A 17,809-nucleotide genomic window follows, 5' to 3' on the forward strand; every position below is an offset into this window, starting at 1 on the left:
GCCAGCCTGGTCCACACAATGAGTTCCAAGCCAGCCAGGGATACATAGTAAATATGTCTCAAAAACAAAACAAAACAGAAAAAAGAAGAGAAAAAAGGAAGGAAAGGAGTGGAGGGAACCATCAAAATGGCTAAATGGTCATTAGCTGGCCTGACAACCAAAGTTCAATTCCTGGAACTCATGTAAACAAAGGCTAGAACCAACACTACAAAATTGTCCTCTGATTTCCACATGTATATACCCACAAAGACAAAATTCTAGTAAGTTCTTTTTAGGTCCATCTAGTCTAAATAAATGCTAGGCCAGCCAGAACCATGTAGCAAAATCCTGTCTCAAAAATAAATAAAATGAAATTTAAAAGTAAATAAATGAAGGGTGGTGGCTTATCAGTAAGAATATTTGCTACTCTTCCAAAGGAACCAAGTTCAATTCCTTGTACCCTTATCGAGTGGATCACAACAATCTGTAACTCCAGGTCCAGGGGATTCGAAGACTAGCCTCTGTTGGCAACCACACTCAATTATACATATCCACACAGAGAAAGACAAATCTACACATAATTACAAATAAAAGAGCACATTAAAAATTTTTAAAAACATTTATTTATTATGCATAAGATGTTGTCTGCACTATGCCTGCAGGCCACTAGAGGACACCGGATCTCATTACCGATAGTTGTAAGCCACCATGTGGTTGCTGGGAATTGAACTCAGGACCTCTAGAAGAGCAGCCAGTGCTCTTAACCACTGAGCCATCTCTCCAGCACCACATAATTTTTTTTTTTTAAATAATAATAGTAATTTTTAAAAGACCCTTAATATGCATTAGAACCCCATGGTACAAAGGTCTAAAAGAGATTTTTTTTTAATATTTATTTATTATGTATATAATATTCTGTCTGTGTGTATGTCTGCAGGCCAGAAGAGGACACCAGATCTCTTTACAGATGGTTGTGAGCCACCATGTGGTTGCAGGGAATTGAACTCAGGACCTTTGGAAGAGCAGGCAATGCTCTTAACCACTGAGCCATCTCTCCAGCCCGAGGTTTTATTTTTTTGGAGACAGCATCTTACTATGTACCTCTTGCTATCTTGGAATTCATTATGGAGATTAAACTGGCCTCCAAGATCTACCTGACTCTGTCTCTTGAGTGGTGGGATAAAGGTACATGACACTACATCTAGTTCCAAGAGATTTTTAGGACCATGACAATTCCCAAATTCATATGACCAAACAATTTATATATGTGTGTATACATGTTTGTTTGCACATCTGTGCATGCTTGTGCACATTATCTGGTGTCTTCCTCAATCACTCTTGGCTGAATTTGGAGCTGATTTGGTTAGACTAGCTAGCCAGCAAGCTCCAAGGATGCTCCTGTCTCTGCTTCTTAAAGCCGAAACCCCTGAAACATACCACTGCACAAACCTTTTTTGTGTGGGAAACTGGGAATTGAACTCAAGTACTTTACCAACTATGCTATCTCCCTAGCCCTTCCCTTGCAAATTTAAAGTACAATAAATGTGCTTATTATATTATTAGAAACCTTGTCAACTGTAGGCTGCAATTTGACCCAAATCATCATCTTCCCTAGCAATGAAACCCCAACTGTCTTTAATTCAGATTCTCAAAATCAGGGATCAACCTAAGACCACGACCACGATTTGAGAGCTGAAACTCCATCTACTTCCTCTCTGAATCTTCCTTTCTGTACCTCTTCTATGTATACCTCCAAATCCTGAGACGGTTCTTCTTCAACATTTTCTTCAGGCCCATCGTGGGTATCACTGTCATGAGATGAGGGTGTTTGAGAGGGGCTGGAAGGTACACCCAATAGCTGAGGGGGGAGGGAACGCAGCAGTTCTTCCAGTGGCAGTTCTCCCTCATGTCGAAGCAATTCAATCTCACGCCTCTGGGTCTCTGCATCATTGCCTTCCTGCTGTTCTTCAACCTCAATGGTCTCCTCATCATCCTCTTCTTCCTCTTGGGGCTGGAAGTCCCCATCTATAGCAGGAGAACAAGGTCACAAAATCCACGGGCCCTGCAAGCCACAGGGTAGGTTTTTCAGCTCTGGAAAGGGCATTTGGGAAAAGTAACAGGACCAAAGAGCACACACACCTTCATCATCCAGCCGAGAAACAGGGGGTGGAGGACTGGATGCTGCTGAGGAAGAACCAAGACAAGGGGAGGAGCCAGCTTTGCTGGAGGCTAGTGGCTGGTTAAGGCTCTGAGACAGAAGGTCCGAGTACTTCTCAGTTTGTCCCACAATGAAGTCCAGGTGCAGATCCAAGGCTTTCTTACGTTTTTCTTCAAGCCGGGACTGTTGTTTGAATTGTACCACCTATCATAAACAAAAAAGGCATCAGTCACCCATATATTCACTTTTTTTAATTTACATACTCTTTTAGTCAAATATTTAGGGATACTACCTATATGAAAGGCTTTGGCCTAGTCATTTAGAAATTAAAGCTAAAAATTCTTAAGGGGCTTATGATTTAAACAGTACTTCTAGAAAAAGAAAAAAACCCAGAAACTGAATAAATGCAAGGTCAACTTAGTATCAAGGACCTGGAGATTAGCAAATCTGAAGTTGGACCTTTAAAAAAAAAAAAAAGAGCTGGAGAGATAGCTCAGTGGTTAAGAGCACTGGCTGCCATTCCAAAGGTTCGATTCCTGGCAACCACATAATGGCTCACAACCATCTGCAATGAGGTCTGGTGCCCTCTTTGTCGGGCGGTGGTGGCGCACGCCTTTAATCCCAGCACTTGGGAGGCAGAGGCAGGCGGATCTCTGTGAATTCGAGGCCAGCCTGGTCTACAAAGGGAGTTCCAGGACAGGCTCCAAAGCTACAGAGAAACCCTGTCTCGAAAAACCAAAAAAAAAAAAACCAAAAAAAAAAAAAAAAAAGGGGGGAGTTGGGCAGTGATGGCACACATTTATAGTGTCAGCAGAGGCAGGCAGATCCCTGAATTCAAGCCCAGTCTGGTCTACTCCAGTGAGTTCCAGAACAGCCAGGGTTATACAGAGGAAATCATGCCTTGAAAAACCAAATATAAACAAACCAATAAATAAATAAATAATAGAGTATAGGGGGCTACCAGGGGAGAGCAGTGGGAAGACACATGCCCAGCATAAACAAAGCCCTAGTTGGGGGGAAGTGTATGTGTGTGTTCTCTAACAACAAGGCAAGCAACAGCAGTAGAAAGACCATGTGTGATGGGGGAAGGGGAGGGAAATGGGAGGCGGTGGCGGGGAGGAGGCAGAAATCTTCAATAAATAAATAAATAAATAAAATAAAAGTAAAAAAAAAAAAAAGAAAGACCATGTGTGAATAGCCAAGCCTATCAACCAACCTCAAAAAACAAAACAAAACAAAAAACAAACCTCAAGTGAGGCAGTAGTGGCACATGCCTTTAGTCCTAGCACTCAGGAGGCAGAAGCAGACAGATCTCTGTGTGTTTGAGACCAGACTAATCTACAGAGTGAGTTCCAGGATAGCCAGGCATACACGGAGAAACCTTGTCTTGAAAAACCATTTAAAAAAATAAAGCTTGGGTTGGGCGATGGTGGCGCACGCCTTTAATCCCAGCACTTGGGAGGCAGAGGCAAGTGGATCTCTGTGAGTTCGGGACCAGCCTGGTCTAAAGAGCTAGTTCCAGGACAGGCTCCAAAACTACAGAGAAACCCTGTCTCGAAAAACAAAACAAAACAAAACAAAAAAAAAAAGCTTGGAATCAAAACAGAGTGATCAATGCACCAACTTAGCAGCACAAGGTCCTAGGTTAATAAAATTAAAGCTATAGATGGGCTTGGTGACACATATTTTAATCCCAGCACTCAAGAGGCAGAGGAAGACAGATCTCTATGAGTTGGAGGCCTGATGGCCTGAGTTCAATCCTTATAACTCACATTGTAGAAATAGAAAACAGACTCCCACAAATTGTTCTTTAACTTTCATCATGTGTAACATGGTGTACCTCCCCAAGTCTACATACACATAGAATAAGTAAATGCTAATAAAAGAACTGCTTTGCCTCAAATAATTTCAAGCCTGGGTGTTGTTAGATAGCACATTCTCAGAACTCAGGAGACTGAAGATGGCTCCATGCCAGGGGATATTATACAGGGAGACCCTGTCTCAAAAACTGCAAAGCAGCCGGGCGGTGGTGGCGCACGCCTTTAATCCCAGCACTCGGGAGGCAGAGGCAGGCGGATCTCTGTGAGTTCGAGACCAGCCTGGTCTACAGAGCTAGTTCCAGAACAGGCTCCAAACCCACAGAGAAACCCTGTCTCGAAAAACCAAAAAAAAAAAAAAAAAAAAAAAAAAAACTACAAAGCAAACATTATAGCCAGGAATGGAAACTGACAAAAAGATGAGTCCTAGACTAACCACCAAGATACTATACTCTTATAACTCAGCACCCGAGAGGAAACAGACAAAAGGATCAGCCTCTGCTGTAGTGAATTTGAAGCAAAGCTGGTCTACATTAAAGTCTTGTTTCAAAAATAAACAACAATAAAGGGTACTTAGAAGATGGGAGGATCAGGAGTTCAAGGTTATCATTGCGTACACATCAAATTTGAGGCCAATGTGAGTTACATGACACCCTGTCTCAGAACTGGAAGAAAAAAAGCCAACCCGTGAAATGTAGATATATACCTATCTCAAATAATACAGCATGACAACTATTTATGTAGTACTTTTATACCAAAATATGCATCACAAATGATCTAGAAATATTTAAAATTCCACAATTATCTGTTCATATGTTACATGCATTTTATATACTGGACTTGAGCATCTCCAGATCAGATACCCACGGGGAGTCCTAGAACCAATCACAAACACAAAAAGCGAGAGAAGGGCTTCAGAGATAATTACAACTTAACATGTAAGCAGAAGGAACTTCGGTGGCATAGGCAGGTAAACAAAAACATTCTACACACCCTACAAAGAGTAAATGGTCTAGGAGTCAAGGAGTCCTACTCATCCCCAAAGGCACAACATATATTTTGACACTATAAAACAGATCGCTGGATGCTACTCAAAGTTTTAACTGAGGAAAAGGAAGCCAAGAATTTCTTCTTCCTTGGGACATTCAGTGGTGGAAAGGTCAATATATAAGGAAATATCATAAAGAACTGGAATTGCAGTGTTGAGTTCTTTGGTAAACTCTGGTCAGTCCTATCAACATGCCTCCCTCTAACCTAGACAAGGCCATCTCCTTTTGGCCAACCTCACTCCTCACCTTCTCCACATTGCTCCAGAACTGCCTAACATCCTTGGCCATGGTAGAAGCAATTCGGCGCAGCTTGGCCTGTTCTTCTCTCCGAGCTCGTTCCTCTTTTTGTCGCTGCTCTTCATGGTGCCGGATTACCATACGTACCACCTATAGAAATAAATACCCAGGATAAGATCACTCAAGCTAAATCTACTTATCCACCCAATCAAAGACAATCATGGGTAAGAAAACACAGATGTTAAAAACTGCCTCTAAATGCAGAAAACACCAAGAAGGGATTTATAATTTCATCTCTTTCACCTTCTAAATAATTCACCCATTAAAGTTTCTTTTTTCTTACTTTTTTTTTTTGCTAGTGGGTATGGGGGATGTGGGGGGTGGGGGGGTCAAGACACGGTTTCTTGGTGTAGCCCTTCCTGTCCTGAAACTTGTTCTGTAGACCAAACTGGTCTCAAATTTACCGATTTGCCTGCCTCTATGTCCCTAGTGCTAAGATTAAAAGTGTGTGCAGCCGCCACCACCTGGATAACCATTAAGGTTTCAAAGGCACACCTGAAAAATATATGGACAGTAGAGCAAACAGGACATACCTTCCGGGCCACACCTCGCTTCCAACGGCGCTCCTGAGCAAAGTCAGCAGAAAGCCACTGCATTTCTTCACAGAGATAGTCCCAATGGCCTTTAGGGCGGGGAGGCTCTGGTACTTTAGGTAGTCTTTTCAACGACCAAAATCCCTCCTTTCGAAGTTCAGCAATCCGAGTTTCAATTTCAGCTTCCTAATGAGGGTTAACGACATTGATCAAGACTTCCTGAACAGGCCGGGCGGTGGTGGCACACGCCTTTAATCCCAGCACTTGGGAGGCAGAGGCTGGCGGATCTCTGTGAGTTCGAGACCAGCCTGGTCTACAAGAGCTAGTTCCGGGACAGGAACCAAAACCACAGAGAAACCCTGTCTCGAAAAAACAACAACAACAACAAAAAACCAAAAAAAACAACAACAACAACAAAAAAAAAGACTTCCTGAACATACAAGCCAACTCACTACCATGGTTGAATTCCTGACCCCTGAATGGACTGGGTTTTTTTTTTTTTTATTGAAAAAAAAAAATTTTCCGCTTCCTCCCCGCCTCCCATTTCCCTCCCCCTCCTCCCGCCCCTCTCCCCCTCCCCCCACTCCTCTTCTCCTCCCTCTCCAGTCCCAAGAGCAGTCAGGGTTCCCTGCCCTGTGGAAAGTCCAAGGTCCTCCCCCCTCCATACAGGTCTAGGAAGGTGAACATCCAAACTGTCTAGGCTCCCACAAAGCCAGAACATGAAGTAGGATCAAAACCCCGTGCCATTGTCCTTGGCCTCTCGTCAGCTCTCATTGTCCGCCATGTTCAGAGAGTCCGGTTTTATCCCATGCTTTTTCAGTCACAGTCCAGCTGGCCTTGGTGAGCTCCCAATAGATTGGTCCCACTGTCTCAGTGGGTGGGCTGAATGGACTGTTCTATGCTCCTACAAATTCTACAAGGTAATAGATTCTTTTGGCAGATGGTGTGGGGAATATCTGGGAAATCAAATGTGTTTCTGAGATTGTACAGCTAAGAAAAAAACTGGCAATCAAAAACAGGTCTAGGAAGCCTAGTATGTTGACGCATGCCTTTAATCCCAGACCTTGGGAGACAGAAGCTGGCAGATTTCTTTGAGTTCCAGGCTAACCTACTCTGCATAGCAACTTCCAAACCAATCAGGGCTACATTCTGAGACCCTGTTTTAAAAAAAAACAAAAACAAGAAGCAATTAAATGCTGACATCTGATTTGCACATGCAAGTGTGTACACACGCACAAATAACTATACATGTTTTGTTTTGCCTTGGCTGTCAGAGACCTTACTCTGTAGACCAGGCTGGCCTCAAACTCACAGAAATCCGCCTGCCTCTGCCTCCAGATTAAAAACTGTGGCATGCACCACTACAGCCCAGCTGTATTTATTTTTTTAAAAAAAGAAGACTATTTTGGAGACAGAGCTACAGGTAGTTAGCAGGTATAACGCTCTCCACCATGGAGGGATAACCAGAAAAATAGCAGATGGAGTACAAGTCACACAAAATAATTTTAGAAAAACTTATTTTATGGGAAAACACTGAAGATACATGCAACTAGATTAATAGTGACTACCAATAACAAAAAGCTCTTATTTTTACTAAAAGCTTTTGCAATTCATTAAATTTCTCATTAAGAACATTAAATTATTTGAAAAAAAAAAACTGTTTAACAAGTAGTTTTAAAAAAATTTAGACTATGCCGGGCGGTGGTGGCGCACGCCTTTAATCCCAGCACTCGGGAGGCAGAGGCAGGTGGATCTCTGGGAGTTCGAGGCCAGCCTGGTCTAGAAGAGCTAGTTCCAGGACAGGAACCAAAAAAGCTACGGAGAAACCCTGTCTCGAAAATCAAAAAAAAAAAAAAAAAAAAAAATTTAGACTAAATCAGGTGTATTAACAACTGTAATCCCACCACTTTGAGTGCTGAGATGGGTGGGCCACAGGAGTTATATACTTAGTTCTAGATTTATGGCAGCCTGAACTAGAATTAAGATCCTGTATCAAAATCAAACAAAACAAACAGAAAAGGACCAAAGAGGGTTGGAGAGTTGGCGCAGAGGTTAAGAGCACTGTCTGTTTTTTCCAGAGGTCCTGAATTTCATTCCCAGCAACCACATGGTGGCTCACCAATACCTATGGGAACTGGTGTCCACTTCTGTACGGCAGACACACATGCAGCTAACACTGTATACGTAACAAAGAAATATTAAAAAAGAAAGAAAGAAAAGGAAGGCAGGAAAGAAGTTGATGGAAAAGAGGATGAGGAGTTCAAGGTCATCCTCAGTCACAGAGGGAAGTCAGACTAGGAAAATAACAAGTTTGTGTATATGTGTGTATGTACAGGACCATGATACACTGAAATCACTACAGCATGGTTACCCAAATCTGATGACCTTAGTTTTATCACCAGAGCCCAAGTATAGGTAGAAAATTAACTCTACAAAATTGTCCTCTTCACCAACACATGTGTGACACAGCATGCAAGTCCCCTCTCCCCCCATCATGTACGTGAGTGAACAAAGTAAATAATAACTGAAAGAATAAGGCTGGGCAATGTGTATGCCTTTAGTCCCAGTACTCAAGAAACAGAGGCTGAGCCAGGTGATAATGGCTCACGCTTTAATCCCAGCACTCGGGAGGCAGAGGCAGGAGGATTCTTGTGAATTCGAGGCCAGCCTAGTCTACAGAGCGAGTTCCAGGACAGCTAGAGATACAAAGAGAACCCTGACACACACTGACACACACACACACACACACACACACACAAAGGAAATAAAAAGGTTAATGGACACCTAACCAAAGTTTAAATGGGTAGGCCGGAAGGGAATCTGGGGGATATATATTTTTACTAAGCTCCCAGATGTAACTACATGCATTTATAGAAATTTAACAGGCTACAGACTGACTATAAATAGGAAACAATAAATTTTAATACCATCACAACTTACAAAGTACTTCAGTACTTCAGGCTTTTTGTTTTTTTTGACTTTTTGCTTTCTTTGAGATAATATCTCACTCTGTAGTCTAGATTGGTTCAAACTTTCCAATTGTGCATTATCACCCCAGAGCTCTAGACATAGAAGTATGAGCTACCTCATCTACTTAAACAAATTTTTAAATTTTCTTGATATTTTGAAACAGGCTTTCTGCCGGGCGGTGGTGGCGCACGCCTTTAATCCCAGCACTCGGGAGGCAGAGGCAGGCGGATCTCTGTGAGCTCGAGACCAGCCTGGTCTACAAGAGCTAGTTCCAGGACAGGCTCCAAAACCACAGAGAAACCCTGTCTCGAAAAACCAAAAAAAAAAAAAAAAAAAAAAAAAAAGAGCATTGAAACAGGCTTTCTCTGTGTATCCCTTGCTATACTGGAACTCACAGAGATCTACCTGCCTCTGCCTCCTGAGTGCTGGAATTCAAGGTATGTGCTGTCAACACCCAGCCTAATTTTTTCAATTATTTATTTATTTTTTTAAAAAAGACACCACCCGCGTGAAGTTAGGCTGACTTAGAACTCACGACCCTCCTTTTTCCACCTCCTACTGTAAGGATTAAAAGTGAGAGCCAACACACCTGCTTAATTCTTACTTTAAGTCTGGTAACAGTACTCAGGGTACAGCTTGGTGGTAGAGAATTTGCCTAGTATGCGTAAAGGCTTGAGTTCAGTCCCCAGGAGTGTGAAAAGAAAAAGTCTGAGAGTAAACTTAACAGACTCTTATTCTGAAAAGTAAAGACTGGGGTATAACTCAGTGATAACAACACTTGCCTATAGCTGGAAGGATGGTTGAGTGGTTAAGAGCAATTGTTCATGCAGAAGACCCGAGTTTGATATTCACCATCATAGTGGCCCTAACTCCCAGTTCCAGAGGATCTGATGTCCTCTCTGAACACCAGAAGGACCAGGCATTAATGTAGTATATACATACACGTAGGCAAAATACTCATATACACAAAAAATTATACTAATTAACCTTTTAAAAAAGTGAACACTTGTCTAGCATATATGAGACCTCAGTTTAGTCTGAAAGAAAGATTGGTCCCTTTCTTTCCTGTATGAGTGTTTTGCCAGCAAGTATGTTTGAACACCACTTGATTGGCTGGTGCACAAGAGAGAACTGGATCCCCTAGAACTGGAATTAAAAACAGTTACAAGCTACCATGTGGGTACTGGGAATAGAACCCAGGTCCTCTGGAAGACTAACCAGTGCTCAAAAATACAGAACCATTTCCCCAGCCCTCAAAGAAAGGGAAGGAGGGAGAGAAGGGTTGGTTTACTTCAAGCAATATACTCAAGATAAAGAAGGAATTCACACCCTGAACTTACAGCTAAAAACAAAGACACATAAAATGTCCATGGGATAATAGAATTAAATCAGACAATTCCCATGAATCTTCATTGGCCTTCCCAATACATACATGTTTAGCTTGCTCTGCGATTTCTGCATGGCTCTTCTCCCACTTTGGGCCCTTGTTGATTAGGTCAGCAGCCTGGGATAAGCTGAACCCCTCCAGAGGAACTGTGGTACCATCTGGAGGGCCTGGAGGTCCATCCAGAGAGGAATCTTGAGCTATATGTTGGGGGGAGATGCCACCTGCCCCACTAGAAGCTGGAGAACTAGATGAGGCAGGGGACACAGGATTGCTGCCTGTCATGCCGTCCGACACCATCTAGAAAAGGGGAAAATGATGGACAAAAAGGATGATAAGCATTGTGCTAAATGTTTTAAGTACATTTTTCTATTCCACTTCACAACAAAAAACTGTATTAGTCTCATTTTTTAATCAACGCCAACACTTTGTTGGTTTGTTTCTTGGGAGGGGGAGATGATGATGATGATGATGATGGAGGAGGAGGAGGAGGAGGAGGAGGAGGAGGAGGAGGAGGAGGAGGAGGAGGAGGAGGAGGAGGGAAGTTGTTACAGCTGAAGATAAATAAGGTCTCACTATGTAGCCCAGTCTGGTCTAGGATTTACAATCCACCTCCCAAACGCTGGGTTAAAAAGCTAATGCCACCACACCAGGCTTGGAAATGAAGGTTTTTTGTTTTTAAAACAAAGTAATTAAAATGGTAGAGCCCAATTTCTAGTAAAATATCTAACATGTAAGACATACATGCTGCCGGGAGGTGGTGGCGCACACCTGTAATCCCAGTACTCGGGAGGCAGAGGCAGGTGGATCTCTGTGAGTTCGAGGCCAGCCTGGTCTAGAAGAGCTAGTTCCAGGACAGGAACCAAAAGCTACAGAGAAACCCTGTCTCGAAAATCAAAAAAAAAAAAAAAAAAAAAAAAAAGACATACATGCTGATACACACTACCTGTATTCAAGACTGCTACTACAGGGTTAGATGTATAGCTCAAACACAAAAACTTGTTTTACAAGACTACTACATGATTTCTTTTGTTCTTTAACCCATGAGACAGTCTCACTATAGAGAATAACAGACGTAGGCCTGTCTGTACCTCATGAGTGTTACGATCAAAAGAATGCTATGATTTCAAATTTAATGGTTCTTTTAGAACCTTGATTTTTTATTTTTTTGGGGAGGGGTGGTTGAGAGAAGAAGTGCAGCTTTCCTTGGCTATCTTGGAACTTGCTCTGTAGACCAGGTTGTCTTCAAACTCAAAGATTTCGCCTGCTGCCTCCCAAATGCTGGGATTAAAGGCATGCACAACCACCACCCAGGGAACCTTGATTTTACTCACATAAATTAAGGATCCACCTATGTAATAAATTTAAATTAACTTCAAATAATAGAAAAAAAAGCCCCCTAAACCTCTTCACTGAAGATGCAGGGGGTGGAACTAAACACCACTCTCAAATATCCATACATTATTTAATCCAGTATTGACCATAAAAGCAGTAATTGAAAACAATGTCCCAGCACTTGGGAGGCAGAGGCAGGCAGATCTCTGCGTTCAAGGCCAGCCTGGTCTACAGACTGAGTTCCAGAGTAGCCATGGCTACGCAGAGAAACCCTGTCTTAAAAAACAAAGGCCGGGCGTTGGTGGCACATGCCTTTAATCCCAGCACTTGGGAGGCAGAGGCAGGTGGATCTATGTGAGTTCGAGGCCAGCCTGGTCTACAAGAGCTAGTTCTAGGACAGGCTCCAAAGCTACAGAGAAACCCTGTCTCGAAAAAAACCAAAAAACAAACAAACAAAACAAAACAAAAAAACAAAGTCCCAATAGGGAAAATGAACTCACTCATGAAATTCACTACAAAACAGAACGTCTCAGAGAGCATCAAATTCCTACTCCAGCTAAATGCTTTAAGACTACGTATCAAAATTTTCCAGAAGCTAAGAAAAATTCTAAGTATCAAACCCATTGAAGCAAGGACAGAATGCTTACGTACCTGGACTGTGCAAGGCTATGCACTGAACTCCCAGCAACATATTTGAAAGCCCAAAGGGATATGGTTCAATTATAAAGTGTGCCTTAGCATGTACAAGGCCCTAAGTTCAAAGGTCAGTACAGTAAATGAACAAACTATCAACTGAGCTACCTTCGTGGTACAGGTCTACAATCCTAGGACTCAGAAGGCTGGGGTACATAAGGAAACACCCAACTCTTTCTCCTTCCTTAGATAAGGTCACATGTTCTTCAGGTGAACCTAGAACTCCCTATGTAGCTGAGAAGGACCTCAAACTTCTGAATCCTTCTGCTTCCATCTTTCAAAGTGCTGGAATTACAAGTATGTGTCACCATACATGGTATATATAGTACTAGGAACCAACCCAGGGCCCAACTCTGAGCCTTGTGCATGACAAGCACTGTACCAATTAAGTTAAACCCCAGCTCCGCAAGAAGCCCTGTCTTATTAAGAGGGAAAAGCCTATTAAATGCAAATGAAGAGCTAATTAATTTAAAAAACACCCCCCAACTCCACACTCCCACAGTATGAGGAAAGAAATAATGCCTCACTTAAGGTTTACCCTGTTCTAGTTTCAAATGAAGTTAACCTATTCTCAGAGTCTACAGTCTTAGAAGCATTTTTCCTGCCTCCATTTCCGGTCTGTCCTAATTCAACCACTCTAAGGTAAGAAAGACCTATGTCTTTTCTTTCCTTTCCTTTCCTTTCCTTTCCTTCCTTCCTTCTTTCCTTAACTGGTCTGAGGTGCGCTAAGTAGACCAGATTGACACTGATCTCATAGAAATCTGCTTGTCTCTGCCTCTGATTGCTATGATTAAAGGCATGTGCCACCATACCCCTCAAGAGCTGAACCCTTAGAAGCCTACATTATTATTATGTGAAGCAGAAAGTGTATCTCTAAAGCTAGGCACGGTGGCACATGCCTTTAAGTTCAGCCCTTAGGAGGCAGAGACAAATGGATCCAAGTTCAGGGCCAGCATGGTCTACAGAGTTTCAGGACAGTACACAGATAAACTCTGTCTTAAAAAAAACAAATTACGCCAGGCAGTGGTGGAGCATGCCTTTAACCCCAGCACTTGGGAGGCAGAGGCAGGAGGATCTCCGAATTTGAGGCCAGCCTGGTACAAAGTGAGTTCCAGGAGAGCCAGGACTGTTACATAGAGAAACCCTGTCTTGAAAAACAAGAAAAAAAGTATCAAACAGGCTTGACATGTTACAGTCCAATCTATCTGAAAATCAAAACTCAACTCCTCAGGCAGGTAATAAGACCTGTAAAACCATTTCTGTCTCAAAATCATTAGTCCATCAGTCCACAGAGAATAAGCACAAGAACCCTCCCCACTTTCAAACCTGTGTCTGTAGGATTGGGAGCTGAGGATGAGCAGGGGAGGGGCTGCTCTGCATGGTCCCACTCCCAGGCTCCTTGCTGGATGCCTGAAGAATGACTGGGTTATTATCACCACTGCTGCAGGCCGAGGGGCTGGTGTCCGGCTGCAGGGCATGCTGGGAGCTGGCCTCATTCTGGGCCACCAGCCACCGGGACCTGCCTTCCAGGGCCCGGGGCCCACCAGGGCGTCCCAGCCTCCGCTCAGGTCCACCAACCTCTGGAGCACCTACAGTTGGATTAAAAAGAAAAAAAAAGTAAAAATAAAATTAAAGGCTATTAAAAGTTGTTTGTTTTTGTTTGTTGTTGTTGTTTTGTTGGTTTTTTTAGACAAATAGGGTCTTATACACCATACAGGCTAGTTTGGGACTTACTATCCTCCTGCCTTAGCCTCCAAAAAGCTGAACTGTTTCCTGGGATCGCAAGGTAGCTCAGTTGGTTACTCAGCACAAGTAAAACATGGGTTCAATCCCCCAACAAAGCATAAAACTAACACAGTGGCATATACCTTAAATCTCAAGCTTGGGAAGTAGAGGCAGAAAGATCAGGAGTTCAAGGTCATCCCTGGTTACACGGTAGTGAGTGGAAGACCCTGTCTCAATATGCTACTTATCCCCATGTTCCTTGAGCATTTACTATGTATCAAATACTTGGAAGTACTTGCTTAGCTAGAAGAGGAAGAACATATTTGCGACATAGGGTGAAGAAGATTGTTTGAATCCAGCACTCCAGAGGTAGAGGTTTGGATCTCTGTGAGTTTAAGGCCAGCCAGGTCTACAGAGTGAGTCCCAGTACAGCCAGTGCTACACAGAGAAATCCTGTTTCAAAAAACTGAGCGTGCATGGGGGATGATGATATATATCAGGAGAGGTGGTTCATACCCATAATCTCAGCACTTAGGGGGCTAACGCAGGAGGGCTGCTATGAATTCGAAGTCAGTTTGGGTTACAGACTGAGATCCCTTCCCCTAAGGAAAAAAAATTAAGGTGGGGGGGTGGATAAAGGGGATAAAGGGCTAAGAACGTGGTTACTTGGTAGAATACTTGACTTGTACTAGCAAAGCCCAAGATTTAATCCCCAGAATCACATGAAGTTGCCGGGCGGTGGTGGCGCAGGCCTTTTAATCCCAGCACGCGGGAGGCAGAGGCAGGCGGATCTCTGTGAGTTCGAGACCAGCCTGGTCTACAAGAGCTAGTTCCAGGACAGGCTCCAAACCCACAGAGAAACCCTGTCTCGAAAAACCAAAAAAAAAAAAAAAAAACCACATGAAGTTGAGTGCCATAACTGTACAACTGAGGCAAGAGGATCAGAGCTTTTCAGTTATTCTCAGCTATACAGCTTCAGGCCAGTTTAAACTATAGGAGGGTTTTGGGGGTTTTTTTTTGTCTTAAAAATAAAGAAAAAGAAGAAGAAAGAAAATAGTGGGAGAACTTAAATCCAGATAGCTTCATTCCAAAACACTAAAGAAGCTGGGTTGGTGGCACATGCTTTTGTTTTGTTTTGGGTTTCAAGACAGGGTTTCTCTGTAGCTTTGGAGCCTGTCAGGAACTAGCTCTGTAGACCAGGCTGGCCTCTAACTCAGAGATCCGCCTGCCTCTGCCTCCTAGAGTGCTGGGATTAAAGGCGTGCGCCACCACCACCCAAGTATTTTTTTGTTTTGTTGTTTGTTTTTGGCCCACGCCTTTAACCTCAGCACTGAGACTCTAAGGCAGGCATATCTCTGTGACTTTCAGGCCAGCCCTGTCTATACAGTAAGTTCCAAGACAGTCAAGGCTCTGCAGAGAGACCCTATGCCAGAAAGAAAAAAACCAAACCTCTGCAGAACACTGGACTCCTAGTACTCTTCCCGGGAGTGCTGAGACTCCACTGTTGTACCATTATCGTCACACTCCCGTGAAAACACATGCAAAGATTTGAAGTTTACCTGAGTAAAAATCCACAAGTAACCTCTCTCTCATTATCAAATACTGTTTCTCTATTAACATAAGCACACAAAATTGTATCTGAAGTGAGCTCACCTGTGTGAGCAGAGACCACACCCCCTGTGAAAGTCTGCACTTCCACGGTGCCGTGCTGTAAAGAGGGAAATCACACCTAAAACAGTAGAGGAAGGCAGCAGTGAGCAAGCAATCCACATTTGTCAATGCCTGTCTAAGAGTACTTACACACCAGCTTTCCAGGACCGTACACTCAAAGTCATCTCACATAACAGTAGTATGAAAAGTTCATGCTTCAGAAAATAAAAATAACTGATTTTGGTTGTATCTCAGCTAGGCCTTGGGGGAATTTCTTGAGAAATCTATGAGCGATTCAGAGTATTTATTATTCTTGCAGAATTCTGGGTTTGGTTCCCAGCACTCATGTGGCAGCTCACAACAGTTTTACCTCCAATTCCAGTGGCTCCAACCCACTCTTCTGGCCTGTATGGACACCTGGCATGAATGTGGCATATGCACATATGTGTAGGAATTCACAAATACAAGCAAAAGCAAAATAATTTTTTTGAAAAGTGTAGTGGCAACAAAGAATCGTGCTTTGTGTAGAGAATTTCACAGGGTTGTACATTCTGGTTGAATAAGAATAAGGACAGAGAGGAAACGAAACAACACAAAGTTTTAAAAGCTAAACTACTTGAAGCGACGGACAGAAACGTTACATCCAGAAGTTCACAAAGCCTTCTGGATGTCCGACTGCCGGTTTGCCTTTTCAGTGAGGACTTAATAGGAATGAGGGTGGAGTTCCCAAAAACAAAATAGTTGGTCACAAGGAAAGGATCCTTCGAAATCTGCACACGCGGGATGGAACATCCAAAGAACTTTACAAAGAGCCGACATAAGGCAGGCTCCAATGAGACCCATGCTCCGGAAACAAGCAGTTAAACTATACAAGGCCCGGAAGTATTTGCCCAGTTAACTCCTGTCTAGGTGCAGCGCTGCCTGGCTTCACCCTCCACATTCCCGGGCCCGGAGGAAGTCCGAAACCTAGATGCTTGAACTCTTGACCTTAGTCTTCCCTGCAGTCTCCCAAGACCTCTCAGGAAAGTGACCCAGCCTGACCCCCGACCTCTGTCCAAGCATTCGCCACTCAGACGGTAGCCACGCCCCCGCCCGGCCGCCCACCCCACCCAACGTGCGCGCCAAGCGGGGGGGAGGGGCCCGCGCGTGCGCGGCTGGAGGCGGAGTGTGCCGGCGGCGCGCACGGCCTGGGGGGGTTCCCGCCAGAACCCAAAACCAAAGACTGGGTTGCGGGACTCCGAAGTCCGCGTCCGTCGGCGCCCTCACACCAACAGACCGCAAAAAGCTGAGGAAGGAAGGATTCGAGCGCCAAGCCTTGGGCTCTCATAAATGGAGTATGGGGGGCACGCGCCCGGACTATTCGTCTCATGCACCCTTTCCTCTTCCTCTCTCTCCCCTAAGGGGAGGCAGGTTGGTGGGCGGGCAGAAGCGCACCTGGGTCCGTCCTCTCGGGGTTTGCTCGCTCACGCACGCGTGCGCAGAAGGGCAGGAGGGCAGGGAAGCCGCGCAGAGACCAGATGCCACCCGGCCTGACAACCCCCTCCCCTTGGTCTCTATGGGCGCGCGCAGGCAGCCTCGCTCACCGGCCCCAGAGCCCCGGCTGAAGGTGCGCGCGCAGCACCCCGGGAAGGTGGGAAGAGGCGCGGGGCGATGCGCGCGCAGTCACCCGCCAGGGGAGGGGGGAGCTGGGAAGCCTCCGCCATCTTGTCTCCCTCTCCTTACCTGCGTCCTCGGGGGCGTGCTCACCACCCCCCCTCCCGCCGAGGAGGGGGGAGGGCCCCCTCTTGGTCGCCGCCTTCACCGCTTTAAATCCCCCTAAGGGCCGCCGCTAGAGCCACCCCCGTGCTCCCGCCGCTTCTAGTCGCGCCACGGAGACGCGATCAGTAAGTTGGAAAAAGAGGAGACGCTACTCCCAGCGACCCCGCTGCCGCCGCCGCTGCTCCCGAGGCCTCACCAAAATGGCCGCCGCCTTCTCGGCCGCCACCGCCACTACCACCACCACCACCACCAAGGCTCGTTATCACTACCGCCGGAGCGGCCCGTCTTCTCGCGATACACAGTAACTGGAGGCTGGAGGGGCGGGTAGGCTCGCGTGCTAGCGTAAGACTCTTGTCTGGAGCGCAAAGCAAGGTGGGAGTTGTAGTCCTTCCCGAGGTTCCATGCTTGCCCAGCACGCTTCCGCGGATCTGAAACCACTTTAACTCGAGCTGCATTGGAGT

General features: G+C 44.7%; 1 protein-coding gene across 5 annotated transcripts in view; it reads right to left on the reverse strand.

The window, feature by feature from the left end:
• The window catches only part of Srcap (Snf2 related CREBBP activator protein), a 52,803-nt gene extending 35,352 nt beyond the window's left edge, over positions 1 to 17,451 (reverse strand). For 3 of the 5 annotated variants that reach the window (XM_057777075.1, XM_057777076.1, XM_057777072.1), the window contains exons 1-8: positions 17,313 to 17,451; positions 15,594 to 15,669; positions 13,542 to 13,804; positions 10,236 to 10,487; positions 5,834 to 6,019; positions 5,250 to 5,390; positions 2,119 to 2,341; positions 1,730 to 2,004 (exon numbers count right to left, since the gene is read on the reverse strand). In XM_057777075.1, coding sequence (XP_057633058.1) covers positions 1,730 to 2,004; positions 2,119 to 2,341; positions 5,250 to 5,390; positions 5,834 to 6,019; positions 10,236 to 10,487; positions 13,542 to 13,595 — 1,131 coding nt within the window. In that variant the 5' untranslated portion in view covers positions 13,596 to 13,804; positions 15,594 to 15,669; positions 17,313 to 17,451. Of the gene's footprint in view, positions 1 to 1,729; positions 2,005 to 2,118; positions 2,342 to 5,249; positions 5,391 to 5,833; positions 6,020 to 10,235; positions 10,488 to 13,541; positions 13,805 to 15,593; positions 15,670 to 17,024; positions 17,126 to 17,312 lie in introns of those variants that run through there. The other 2 variants (XM_057777073.1, XM_057777074.1) reach the window with 2 other exon arrangements.
• Between the last annotated feature and the right edge of the window lie 358 nt (positions 17,452 to 17,809).

The sequence above is a fragment of the Chionomys nivalis genome, chromosome 8 (genome assembly GCF_950005125.1).
Source record: "Chionomys nivalis chromosome 8, mChiNiv1.1, whole genome shotgun sequence".
Lineage (NCBI taxonomy): Eukaryota > Metazoa > Chordata > Mammalia > Rodentia > Cricetidae > Chionomys > Chionomys nivalis.